Below are 13,841 nucleotides of genomic sequence, written 5' to 3'. Positions count from 1 at the left end.
TACCCCTTTCATGGGCACCAAAAATTGAGGACTGTTTTCTCCATAGGGTTTCCCAGTCAGTTCGTGAGAGGGCCTTTTCCTAAACTAAATCGGTTTATTGTAATAGTTGACTCGTCTGGTTTGAATAAAAGTATGGTGCATGAGATAGTCCTGGCCACTGAATGAATGTATCCCCTCTGAAGTACGGACTGTGGCTTGATCTTCTTTGTGACCTCTCCTATAGCGGGCAGGATCTTTTTTGTACAGTCGGCGTCTCATAAATATTTGGTGAATTGAACCTGGCGTCTTGCACTGTTCTAGAACCACTAACCAGAATCTCATTGTTTTTTTCTGCGAAGCACCCTATGCTGTTTGAGGCGTGAAACTCACCTGAGGAAATGCATCTGATCCATTATTAGCATGGATTTATATTATTTGGGGATGGAGAATCTTCAGCTGCCTTAAGTTTCTGTTACCGTCAGTTTCTGAGATGGCTTCTTTGCAAAGGAAAGGGCTGCAGGCAAGGATTCTCAGCTCTGAAGAAGAGGAGAAACTGAAAAGAGACCAAACTTTGGTGTCTGATTTTAAACAGCAAAAATTGGAACAAGAGGCTCAGAAAAACTGGGATCTTTTTTACAAAAGAAATAGCACTAATTTCTTCAAAGATAGACACTGGACCACCAGAGAGTTTAAGGAGCTAAGATCATGTAGAGAGGTAAGCTAATATTACACCTTATCTGAGCTGTTCTTCATTTAAAATGTGAAAAGGTGTGCTTTATTGCAATCTTAGGGAAGAGTGTGAAGTAGAAAATTTAAGAAGCCTATCCAAAAGCTTTGCATTTTAGGAGAGAAATATACTGTTTGGTCTTAACACCAAAGTTTTCTCATTTCCTGGTTTGGTTAACACATAGGAGAGGGAACTTTAGAGGGTGTTTTCTGTTTTTTTAAGCTGATCTGATAGTTGTAAACATTAAATTTTAAATCAAGAGCTAGATATGGTGGCTGTCACCCAGCTACTCCAGAGGCTCTGGCAGGCAGCTTGTGCCTGTGTGAATTAGCCAAGCCTGGGCTGCATAGTGAGACCCTGTGTTCTAAATTTTAAAAAATTTAAACATTAGAATTTAAAAAGGACAAAAATATAAATTCATACTGAGTGACTTCAGTGACAAAGTCAAAATAATAATAATAATAATAATAATAATAATAATGTTAGTGAGCTATTTACCATGGCCCTTTTCTAAGAACTTCACATGTCCTGTCATTTGAGCCTTCTACAGGCTCTGTGAAGTGTATTAGTATTGTCCTCATTTGTCCCCAAGGTAAAATTGAGGCACAGAGCTGTGATTTGCCCAAGGAGTTGAGATTTGAGTGCTGAGAGTTTAACTCCAGAGCCGAGTTAGCCATTGTGCTGTTTTTATCCTCCACACCAAACTGTTAATGTTGGATGACAAATGAAGTACCAGTCTTAGCTTTTGCTTGTTAGTTCACTTGTGTATCATCTGCACCATGGGGTCAGAGACCTCTTATATTCTGGACCTTTTAGTTTGGTTTATTTCTTTGTTATGTAAATGTATACTATAACTTTGGGCTATTTTTCCCCAGTTTGAAGATCAAAAGTTAACAATGCTTGAAGCTGGCTGTGGGGTTGGAAACTGTTTATTCCCACTTTTAGAAGAAGATCCGAATATCTTTGCCTATGCCTGTGATTTTTCTCCAAGAGCAGTTGAATATGTTAAGGTTGGTATACCATCCATGTATTCTGCCATGTTTCTGTTTTCTTGCAGATCTTGTTTCATCTGCCTTCTATACTCATTTGCCCAATTCTATAGCTAACCAGCTATAGTCACCATAAATGTAGTTTTCCTGCTTACGTATATATACAGTGCATGCAGAAACACAGCTTTATTGGAGAAAAATAGTGACACCCATATAATTAACATCTTTTGCTTTATAATTTTTCTTTGCTGAACCATTTTAAAGTATATTACAAATGTCAAGACATTTCACTCCTAAATATGGTTGCATATAACTCCCCTTGTACACAGCCACAATAAGTTTGTCATATGTAACAAAAATACCTATAATCTGGCCTGCCATACTTGTAATCCCAACACTTTGGGAGGCTGACGCTGCTGGATGGCTTGCACCCAGTACTTCAAGACTAACCTGGGCAACATGGTGAAGCCTTTTTTTTTTTTTTTCTGAGATGGGGTTTTGATCTTGTTGCCCACGCTGGAATGCAATGGTGTGATCTCGGCTCACTGTAACCTCTGCCTCCTGGGTTCAGGTGATTCTCCTGCCTCAGCCTCCCGAGTAGCTGGGATTATAGACACCCACCACCACACTCGGCTAATCTTTTGTATTTTTACCAGAAACAGGGTTTTACTATGTTAGCCAGGCTGGTCTTGAACTCCTGATCTCATGTGATTCGTCTGCCAAAGCCTCCCAAAGTGCTGGATTACAGGCAGGAACCACTGTTCCTAGCTGGTGAAACCTTGTCTTTACAAAAAAAAAAAAAAAAAATACAAAAATTAACTGGGTATGGTGGTGCACGCCTGTAATCCCAGCTAATCAGGAGGCTGAAGTGGGAAGATTACTTGAGTCCGGGAAGTGGAGGTTGCAGTGAGTCAAGATTATAGCACTGCACTCCAGCCTAGGCAACAGAGCGAGACTGTCTTAAAATAAATAAATAAATAAAATAACTATAATCCCCCAATGTCATTAACATCCATTCCAGATTCAAATTTCCAGATAGTTCCAGGTGTCTTTTAGTTTTATTTTTTACTTTTTTTAGAGATGGGGTCTTTCTCTATCACCCAGTCTGAAGTGCAGTGGCATGAACATGGCCCATTGCAGCCTTCACCTCCTGGGCCTGAGTGATTCTTCCACGTTAGCCTCCCAAGTAGCAGAGACTACAGGCATGCACTACCACACCTGGCTAATTTTTTAAATTTTTTGTAGAGATGGGGTCTCACTATGTTGTCCAGGATGGTCTCAAACTCCTAGGCTCAAGTGATCAACCAGCCTCAGCCTCCCAAAGTGCTGGGATTACAGGCATAAGCCACTGCACCTGGCATCCAAGTGTCTTTTATAGCTGGTTTTTGTTTTTGTTTGATACATGATTTTACTGTGTAAACTAGGCTGGAGTACAGTGGCACAATCACAACTCATTGCAGTCTTGACCTCCTTGGCTGAAGCAGATTCTCCCACCTCAGTCTCCCAAGTAGCTGAGACTACAGGCATGTGCCACCGTGCCCAGCTAGTATTTTATTTTTTATTTAAAAAAATTTTTTTTTAATTTTAGAGATACGGTCTCACTATGTTGCTGGGCTTGAACTCCTGGGCTCAAGCAGTCCTCCCAACTCGGCCTCCTAAAGTGCTGAGATTACAGGTGCTAGCCATGGCACCTGACCCTGGCTAATTTTCAAATTTTTGTAGAAATGAGGTCTCCCTATATTGCCTAAGCTGGTCTCAAACTCTTGGGCTCAAGCGATTCTTCTGCCTTGGCCTCCCAGAGTGTGGGATTACAGGCATGAGCTACCATCCCCTACCTATAGCTGATTATAATCCAGTCAAGTACTACCTCTTACACTTATGTCCTTTATTTTTTGTTTTATTTTATTTTTTGAGACGGAGCCTCTCCTCTGTTGCCCAGACTGGAGTGCAGTGGTGCAATCTCAGCTCAGTGCAACCTCCACCTCCCAGGTTCAAGCATTTCTCCTGTCTCAGCCTCCCAAGTAGCTAGAATTATAGCCACCCGCCACCACGCCTAGCTAATTTTTTTGTATTTTTAGTAGAGATGGGGTTTCACTGTGTTGGACAGGCTGGTCTCGAACCTGAACTCAGGTGATCCATCCACCTCAGCCACCCAAAGTGTTGGGATTATAGGTGTGAGCCACCTCGCCTGGCCAAAAAAGTTTTAATTAGCCAGGTGTGGTGGTGTGTGCCCGTAGTCCCAGCTGTTTGGGAGACAGGCAGGAAAACCACTTGAGCTCAGGAGTTTGAGGCTGCATGAGCTATGATCATGCTACTGCATTCTAGCCTGGGTGACAGAGCAGGACCCTATTAAAAAAAAGAACAAAAGCAAAACCTAAACCCATTATTTTTAAAAAGTTAGTATGTTTACTGTAGGAAACTGAGAAACACAAGAAGCAAAGAACAAAGTCATCCACAATCACAACCCGTTTACAGTTTAACTTGTCCTTCTAGGTCCTGTGTATGTATAGACACATTATCATGTAGTGTGTATCATGTTTTATCACACATTATGAATATTTACCAATTGAAAGTCTCAAAGCTGTATGAGTATTTTGATAACCAAGAACACCCTACACCAACTCAATCTGTTCGAAGAAAATATAATCTTACCTGTCTTGGGACAAAAATTTCATAGAAGACAAATATGGTAGCAGACCTCTAGGTAGAAGTATTGGCAGAGTTCCCATTAAACGACTGTATTGCCTTAATGCTCAATTTAAAATGGAACATAAAGTAACAGAGTATACCAAGTATAATGTTTCCGAGAGAATTTATTATGGGATCTTTGCCACTGGAATATTACCAAGAAGATATGTTTCCGTTGAATTACTTAATGTATTCCCGTAGTACAGCTAAGAGAAACTAACATACATTAGTGGCTATTGTCAAAATGTAAATATGAATACATCTGCATACATCTATCTCTTTATACTTCTACCGCTCTGTTCCCCTCTAATGAACAAATCCTGATATATACATTGCTCGGAGGTGGTTTAACAACTCCATGTCCAACATTCATCTTTTCTATCAATTATAACAAAAAGCTATTTACAAATTGGCAAATTCACTAGCCCTAGTTTTAAAATAATTTTGTAGGTGCATAGTAGACATATATAGTTATGGGGTATCTCTGCTTTTTATCGTATGTTGTCACATATGTCTATAAAGGTTAGGTGTTGCAAAATAATGAACTCTGTCCACAGTAAACACAGGTACTTTACTAAAAATGTACATATAGACCTGTGGTTATCATCTCAAACCGTCTTCTAAATATGGAAATTCTGGCAAAGAGCCCTTTCCTCTACCCCTTCTTCCTCCTCTTCTACCATTCCAGTGACTAAGTCAGGACTATGTCTAGTTCCAAGAGGTCAGTTAACAAAGGTCACTCCCAGAGGATAGTCCTTCCTAAAAACTAAAAAACAGATTATTTTACTACCTCTACTTTTAGCATAGTTTGAGCATCAGGGACTTGTTTATCCTTTAATACACAGCAGTATTAACTGAGATGCACATATAGAACAATGGCTAGACAATCTGAGCTAATCTGACTCAAGGGCACAGAATCCTACTCTCTGCATACTTCCTCCTCCCCCTGCCCACTACTGCCCAGTGAATAGTCAGCACACCCTCTAAGACATCATCCGTTTCAATAATTCCATTCCCAAAATGCAACCAGTCCTATGAAATAACAGAAAATGCTTAAAGGATGTTACATTAGCCCTCTACTTTTGTTACTTTAGCCCTCTACAGTGCCAGAAGTACACGTATGTTGTGTACTTTTAAATGTCTAGAAAGACTAGATGTTTCAAATAGGACTTAAGTTTTCCACTGTAGCATTGAATAAGTGGTACACATAAATAATAAGCTGTCATTTGAAAGTGCCATCTAAATAGGAACATTCTGGCACAGAACACTTCCCACCTCTATCAACTCAGTGGATAGGTATAAGCATCTGTAATGCCTAGAGGGGATTTTAACAATTTCACTTCCCTAAGTGTTCTTAAGAACAGTCTTTCCTATGAATACAAAGTTACTCAATGTATTAGGTTACTGACTTGTCATACGCTGGCAACCTCTTTAACATCTAGAACTAGATGTTCCAAACTAGGATGCATTTGTCCTTCATATACACTATATGCTCAGCAAAGTAAAAGAAAATGCATGGACAATAAGGTACAGTGTCAATCTTGCCTCACTATATGCACATTGGTATAAAGCCCTTTGCACTTTATTCTCCTCCTTTTCCCCTGACCCAAATGTAATGATGTATACTGCTTAGAGACGTGGTTTGATCATTTCATTTCCAAAAGGTGATACTTCAGTGAATTTTAACAAAAGGATATCTACAAAATATGTTATTTACTACCTCTACTTTTTAACATACTTTGTGCACTTCTAAACATCTAGAAAGTCTAGATGTTTTAAATAAGCACTTGTTTGTCCATTATATACATGGTAGATTTTTTTTAAAATAGTTGTGGTATCATATTTACTATAACATGCTTTCCTCACTCTACATTATTATATTTTGCACAGTTTTTCATGTTAGTACATGCAGATTTTATTTACCTATTATAGTATTCCATAGAATGGATATACCATACTTTATTTAGCAGTTACCCTATTGATATTTATTTGAATTGTTTCTAATTTTTTGTTCTTATAAATAGAGTTAATGTGATCAGCATCATGCATATGCTTCCCAAAACGTGCGTGCCCATTTGTCTATGATGAAAAATGGAAGAAGTAGAATTCTTTGGAAGAAGAGCATGCACATTTACATTTTAATAGACAATGCCAAGTTTCCTTCTAAAAAGATCATACTAATTTATAATTTCACCAATAATATAAAGGTACCTTTTTCTTTATTGCCTCAACACTTGATATCAGTCTTTTTTATATTTACCAATCTTGTGAGCAAAAAATGTCTCTGTATTTTAATTTGGTTTTCCTTATTACTGGAGAGGTTGAAGACCTTGTGGAAGGTCGACAGCATTAGTTAGCTGTGAGTTCCTTTGGTCTACATTTGTTTATTGAGAGATTAATGTGTGCCAATCACTGTTTTAAGCACTGGAGTTAAACAGTGAACAGACAAAAATTCCCACCCACATGAAGCTTATATTGTCCATTCATAGCCTCTGCCCATTTTTCTATTAGTTTGTCATTTTCTTTCTTATTTTCAGGTTATATTCTAGATATTGTAGTATATATATTGCAAACATTTCTTCCAGTATGTTCAGCATTGCTTTACGATATCTTTTTTTCCACACAGGATTTTTTTTTTTAAAAACAAGGTCTCACTGTAGCTTAGGTTGGAGTATGGTGGTACAAGCGCAGCTCACTGCAGCCTCAACCTTGTGGGTTCAGGTGATCTTCAGCTTCCTGAGCTGGGACCATGGGCATGTGCCACCATGTCTGCCTAATTTTCAAAATTTTTTTTGTAGAGCAGGGTGTGGTGGCTCATGCCTGTAATACCAGCACTTTGGGAGGCTGAGGCAGGTAGATCACCTGAGGTCAGAAGTTTGAGACCAGCCTGGCCAACATGGTGAAACCCCATCTCTACTAAAAATAAAAGAATTAGTCGGGTGTGGTGGCAAATGCCTGTAATCTTAGCTACTCTGGAGGCTGAGGCTGGAGAATCACTTAAACCCAGGAGGCAGAGGTTGCAGTGAGCCAAGATCACACCACAGCATTCCAGCCTGGGCAACAAGAGAGAAACTCCGTCCCAAAAAAATATATATATTTTTTGTAGCAATGGGGACCTGCTGTGTTGCCCAGGCTACAAAGGATTTAAGTTATTAAGGCAAAATATTAATATTTTCCTTTTGAAGTACATTTTTATGTCTTGTTTAGGAGCCCTTTACTCCTAGGGTTTACTTGATTTTTCTTAGAGATGAAGTCTTACTAGCCCAGGCTGGCCTTGAACTCCTGGGCTCAAGCAATCCTCCTGCCTCAGCCTCCCAAAGTACTGGGATTACAGGTGTGAGCCACTGCGCCCAGCTACTGCTAGGATTTAGACATAATCACCTATATATTGCTCTTAGTAATTCTTGATTAAATAGTTATTTTATAATTTTCGTTATGTTTTTTAATCTGGAAAAATTAGGGTCATTATTTCTTTAAATTCTTTCTTTAGCTCTTGTTCTCTCTTCTCCCTCTGGGATTCCAGTTACATGTGTAACATTTACTATTTCCCCACAACCCTTAGATGCTATTTTAGGATTTTTCCCACAGTTTTTTCCTTTTTGCGTTTTCAGTCTGTGTGATTTCTATTATCCTATCATCAAGTTCACTGACTCTTTCCTAGACAGTACCTGTTTTATTGAGGAACCTGTTAAAAGTGTTCATTTTCTGTTACCATGTTTTTGGTTTTTAGCATTTCTCTTTGAGTCTTTTTATAGTTTCCATCCCTGAAATTATGTATCTGATTTTGCGTGTTATCTATCTTTTCTGTCAGAGTCTTTGACATTTTAATCGTAATTATTTTAAATACCCAAGCTTTTGGATCCAGCATCTGTCATATTTGAGTCTGGCTCTGGTGATTGCTTATTCTCTTCACACTGTATTTTTTCTTGCTTTCTGGGATGTTTTCTACTTTTTGGTTAAAGCTGAACATAGTTTTTATAAGTGCCAGTAGACACTGAGGGATAGGGATTTGTAGTAATCTAGTCAGGAATTGGGCTGTTGTTTGAAGTCTGTTATTGCTGCCTGTGAGGTTTGTTGTTGCTGTGGGTACCAGAGACTTCAAACTCCTCTAGCAACTTGCTTTGTCTCCTCCCTTGGATTTGGTTCTTCCCTTTGTACTGTTTCCCAAAGAGTCTGTGTGTTTCGGCTCTCCCAGCTGCAGTTTACTGTTATTCTTGGAGACTTGGTGGTAGGGTGTGGGAGAGGGCGTTGTTCTCTAATGTTCTGCTTGTCCATATTTGAACTGGTACAGTGGGCCTGTGATTGTCCTTTATTTCAAATGGGTAGCCACTTTTTCTGAACACTGTAAATTGAGTGAGAAATAATTTTTCCTCACTCATAATTGTCATCTTTATTTATCTGCCTTTTTATCTAATTGTCATCTTTGTCTATCTTTTATCATATAACATACAAAATCCTCTTTATATATACAGTATGCACAGGTCTGTTTTGGGACTCTGTTTTGTCTCAGTGATATATTTGTCTCCATTCTCAAACTGTGTTTTATTACTACATTTTGTAATATATTTTGATGTCCAGTAGTGAAACTCCTCCTTTACCTTCATTCTTTTATTTCTTTTTTATTTATTTTTTACAAGATGAGATTGGTGTGCAGTGACACAGATCATAGCTCACTGCAGCTTTGAAGTAAAGCAATCCTTTCACTTCAGCCTCCCAAGTTGCTGGGATTACAGGCATGAGCCACCACACTCACTTCATTGTTCATCATTTAAAAAATTGACTTGGCTATTATTTTTTTTTTGTTTTTGAGATGGAATCTCGCTCTTTCACCAGGCTGGAGTACAGTGGCGCGATCTTGGCTCACTACAACCTCTACCTCCTGGAGAATCCTTCCCTTCAAGGGATTCTCCTGCCTCAGCCTCCCAAGTAGCTGGGATTACAGATACTTCACGCCCAGCTAATTTTTGTATTTTTAGTAGAGACAGGGTATCACTATGTTGGCCAAGATGGTCTCTATCACTTGACCTCGTGATCTGCCCACCTTGGCCTCCCTAAGTGCTGGGTTTACAGACCTGAGCCACCTTGCGTGGCTAACTTGGCTATTCTTAAAGATTTTTTCTGATTAATTAGATTCATCCTGTCAAGTTTCTAGAAATCTATTGGGATTCAGTTGAGATTGCATTGGATTTACAAATGGAATTATGAATAGAATTGACATCTTTTTAACTTTGCATTTAATTTTCCCATCCAGTAACTTTGTATATTTATTTGGGTCCACATTTACATGAAATAAAAGTTTAATATTTTTCTTCATAATACTCTTATACATATGTTGAAGGCTACGAACCAAAATGTACCAGGGACACATTTGTAGTCAAAAAAAGGTTAAGTTTATTTAGCTTGCTGCATCAAGAGAAAATATACCACAGAAGAACTGTGGGAGCATCTCAACAAGGGGAATTGGAAGGGCTTCTCATAGGGTTTAAGCTTGTAGCAGATGATTTAAAGGGGAATTAAGGAAGCCAGAGGCCAGCAGAACATGGTGGTTCATGCCTATAATCCCAGCAGTTTGTGAGTCTGAAGTCGGAGGATCATTCGAGGCCAGGAGTTCAAGACTGACCTGGACAACATAGCAAGACCTCGTCTTTACAAAAATAAAAATTTAGCCAGATGCGGTGGTGCCTACCTGTAGTTCCAGAAGCTCTGGAGGCTGAGGTGGGAGGATGACTTGGGCTCAAAAGATGAAGGCTGCAGTGAGCCATGATCATGCCACTACATGTAGCCCGGGGGACAGAGTGAGACCCTGTCTCTTTAAAGAAACAAAAAGAAAGAAGCAGAGGCCAGTTTTGGATCATCATCCCTCTGGAAATAATATGCTTCTAAAATGCTCAGTTTTGAATATGTGATACTCTTATTCTCTCCTCAGTTAAAAATGATTTATTAAAATGAAGTCTTGCCCCTTGTAGCTGTAGTGAATATTACATGCTTTATATGTGAGTGATTTATTAATCAGTTTTATCTGGTAACAAAGTTATCGTTTCTATGTATACAAGTAGAAATAGGGTCACCTTTTGATGTTGTATTTTTCTATATGTATCAGCATAGTGGTTGCATTAAAATCCATTCGTATTTTTTCCCCTCTAGCAAAATCCTTTATATGACACAGAAAGATGCAAGGTATTCCAGTGTGATCTGACGAAAGATGATCTTCTGGATCATGTACCAACAGAATCTGTGGATGTTGTTATGTTGATATTTGTGCTCTCAGCTATTCATCCTGATAAGATGCACCTTGTCTTACAAAACATTTACAAGGTTAGTCATTTGGGGCCTGCACTTGAGAGTTGGACAGTTTTGATTCTTTTGCTTACCCTCTTTCACGAGGCTCATGTACTGTCTAGATTCACATGGTGTCTCCATCCTCACTAGGTAGACTGTAGTCAGTGTTTAGAAAGGGGTCCTCTGGCATAAAACATCCACTGTAAATTCCGATTTGTGTAGTGGCATGGCTGCTCTTTACAGCTTGGCCAGCCCTGGGACAAGGATGATTTTGCAGTTACCTGGAATCCATGGAGTCCTGCTCTAAGGTGAGAGGAGTTATGGTTCAGTGGTCAAGAGTACACAGTTTGGCCAGGTGCAGTGGCTCACATCTGTAATCTCAGCACTTTGGGAGGCCGAGGCGGGTGAATCACTTGAGGTCAGGAGTTCGAAACCAGCCTGGCCAACATAGCAATACCTTGTCTCTAAAAAAAAGTTAATGCATGATCACTTAACCCTTTTGAGTATTGGTTTCCTTATCTCACCTGAGAATAATAATCACATTCCCTTGTCTCACAATTGGGTGAAGAGACAATGAGAAAATGTATGGTTAAGCTGTCAAATGCTAGGCGTGTATCAGTCATTAGCACCATCATTGAGCTACATATTGTGGCACAGTGAAATGAGAGCTGAGACTCAGAATGAGGAAGACTAACCTGAATCAGTAAAAAGCCAAAATGACATTCTGTTTTTTTTTTTTTTTTTTAAAGAAAGAGTTGAGGAAACGTCATCTTCCAGTAATTCACCAAAATGACAAACACAAAAGGAAAGAGGAGAGACACTTAATATATGTTCTCTAGGCCTCTTAGAAAACATGGAGTTGTCCTTTGGCCACGTATATGCGAATCTATAAGAAAGGTGCTATTGTAGACATCAAGGGAATGGGTGCTGTTCATGGGTACCCTTCAAAAAGGAATGCCCCACCAATGTTATCATGGCAAAACTGGAAGAGTCTACAATGTTACCCAGCATGCTGTTGGCATTGTTGTAAACAAACAAGGGCAAGAGTCTTGCCAAGAGAATTAATGTGCGTATTGAGCACATCAAGCACTGAGAGTTGAGATAGCTTCCTGAAATGCGTGAAGGAGAATGATCAGAAAAAGAAGCCAAAGAGAAAGGTACCTAGGTTCAAGTGAAGCACCTGCCTGCTCCACCCAGAGAGGCGCACTGTGTGAGAACCAATGGGAAGGAGCCTGAGCTGCTGGAACCTATTCCCTATGAATTCATGGCATAGTAGTTGTTAAAAAATAAAATAAAATAAAAGACCTCTGGACTGTTAAAAAAAAAAAAAAAGTTGAATACAGTTTGAGTACTAGGAGATGGTGAATAAAATGTTGTAAGAGAGTACTTTGATGAGGATAACACTTTTATTTATTGTCTCTAACACTTTATTTTTTTGAGACAGAGTCTCGCTGTGTCACTCATGCTGGAGGGAGGGCAGTGACATGGACTTGGCTCACTGCAACCTCAATCTCCTGGGTTCAAGCAGTTCTCCCACCTGAGCCTCTCAAGTAGCTGGAACTACAGGCACACACCATCACATCCAGCTAATTTTTAATTTTTTGTAGAGATGTGGTCTCACTATATTGCCCAGGTTGGTCTCTAACATTTTAAACCTGTGACGCTGGATATTCCAGAGCGCTCTTGGAGGTACTCAAAAAGCGTCTTCAGGGCTTGGCAAGGTGGCTCATGCCTGTAATCCCCGCACTTTGGGAGCCCGAGTTGGGCAGTTGACTTGAGGTCAGGAGTTTGAGACCAGCCTGGCCAACATGATGAAACCTCATCTCTACTAAAATAAAAAAATTAGCTGGGCATGATGGCAGGCACCTATAATCCCAGCTACTTGGAAGTCTGGGGCTTGAGAATCACTTGAACACGGAAGGTGGAGGTTGCAGTGAGCTGAGATCATGCCACTACGCTCCAGCCTGGGCGACAGAGCAGAACTTCATCTCAAAAAAAAAAAAACAAAAACAGAAGTGTCTTAGTGTTGTGGAGTCCTGACCAATCTTAATATCTTTTTAACTAATAGGCCATTTTGGTTCCATATTATGTGTATTTCAGTCTGTCCCCTTAATAATGATCACAAATTCATTTCAAGTCCTAACTTAATCAGGTTTTATTTGGACAGGGTTCTCCAAAGTCACATTTAGCCTGCTTTTGTTTCGTAGGTATTAAAACCAGGAAAAAGTGTCTTGTTTCGTGACTACGGGCTGTATGATCATGCCATGCTTAGGTTTAAAGCCGGCAGCAAACTTGGAGAAAACTTTTATGTTAGACAAGATGGGACCAGATCATATTTTTTTACTGATGGTAAGATGAATAGAATCTAGTCTTTAAATGTTTTATTCTTTGTTTCTGTTTATTTGATTGCATTATCACTGCAAGGCTGCTTGGAGGCTTGCGACTACACTTAGCACACATGCACAAGACCCCGAAGCAAGCCATCTGCTGCGCAACACTTACCTAGCACCTGGAAGGCACAGACCTGACCCCTGCCCTTGAGGAGCTCACAAGCCTTCTCTGGTGTCAGTGACTCTCTTAGTGGAGAGCCTCAACATACTATGTTGATGCACTACTAGGACTTGTGCTGGAACAAGAGGGAGGGCAAGTCAGAAACTTCTCCTTGTCTAGTTAAAAATAAAGCAAATCAGATAGTATAATGCCTTGAGATTACTTTCTCATGGCACAAAGTCAAGAAACCTTTTTCTGTAGAATCGATTGGATCTGTTTTGGGTTTTTTTTGTTGTTGTTGTTTTTGAGACAGAGTCTCACTTTGTCACCCAGGCTGGAGTGCAGTGGCATGATCTCAGCTCACTGCAACCTCCAACCTTCCAGACTTAAGTGATCCACCATAGCCTCCTAAGTTGCTGGGACCACAGACACATGCCATCATGCCTGGCTAATTTTTTGTATTTTTGGTAGAGTTGGGGTTTTAACCATGTTGCCCAGGCTGGTCTCGAACTCCTGAGCTCAAATGATCTGTTTGTCTCAGCCTCCGAAATAGGTGGGATTACAGGCGTGAGTCACTATACCTGGCCTGGATCTGTTTTTAGCTAAATATGCAAATCTGCTGTAAAGAGGTATTTATTTATTTATTTTTGAGACAGATTCTTTTTTTTTTTTTTTTTTTTTTTTTTTTT

General features: G+C 39.6%; 1 protein-coding gene across 5 annotated transcripts in view; it reads left to right on the top strand.

Annotated features, from left to right (window-relative positions):
• Positions 1-13,841, top strand: part of METTL6 (methyltransferase like 6) — a 34,689-nt gene that overhangs the window by 600 nt on the left and 20,248 nt on the right. For 4 of the 5 annotated variants that reach the window (XM_032267143.1, XM_032267125.1, XM_032267132.1 and 1 more), the window contains exons 2-5: positions 339-694; positions 1,582-1,716; positions 10,528-10,698; positions 12,870-13,011. In XM_032267143.1, the coding sequence (XP_032123034.1) occupies positions 470-694; positions 1,582-1,716; positions 10,528-10,698; positions 12,870-13,011 (673 nt within the window). In that variant the 5' untranslated portion in view covers positions 339-469. The remainder of the gene's footprint in view (positions 1-338; positions 695-1,581; positions 1,717-10,527; positions 10,699-12,869; positions 13,012-13,841) is intronic. The other variant, XM_032267118.1, reaches the window with a different exon arrangement.

This window comes from Sapajus apella, unplaced genomic scaffold, assembly GCF_009761245.1.
Source record: "Sapajus apella isolate SASKATOON/1434 unplaced genomic scaffold, GSC_monkey_1.0 scaffold4, whole genome shotgun sequence".
Taxonomy (NCBI): domain Eukaryota; kingdom Metazoa; phylum Chordata; class Mammalia; order Primates; family Cebidae; genus Sapajus; species Sapajus apella.
The sequence above is the reverse complement of the archived record's forward strand: the minus strand, read 5'-3'. Positions and strand labels throughout refer to the sequence as shown.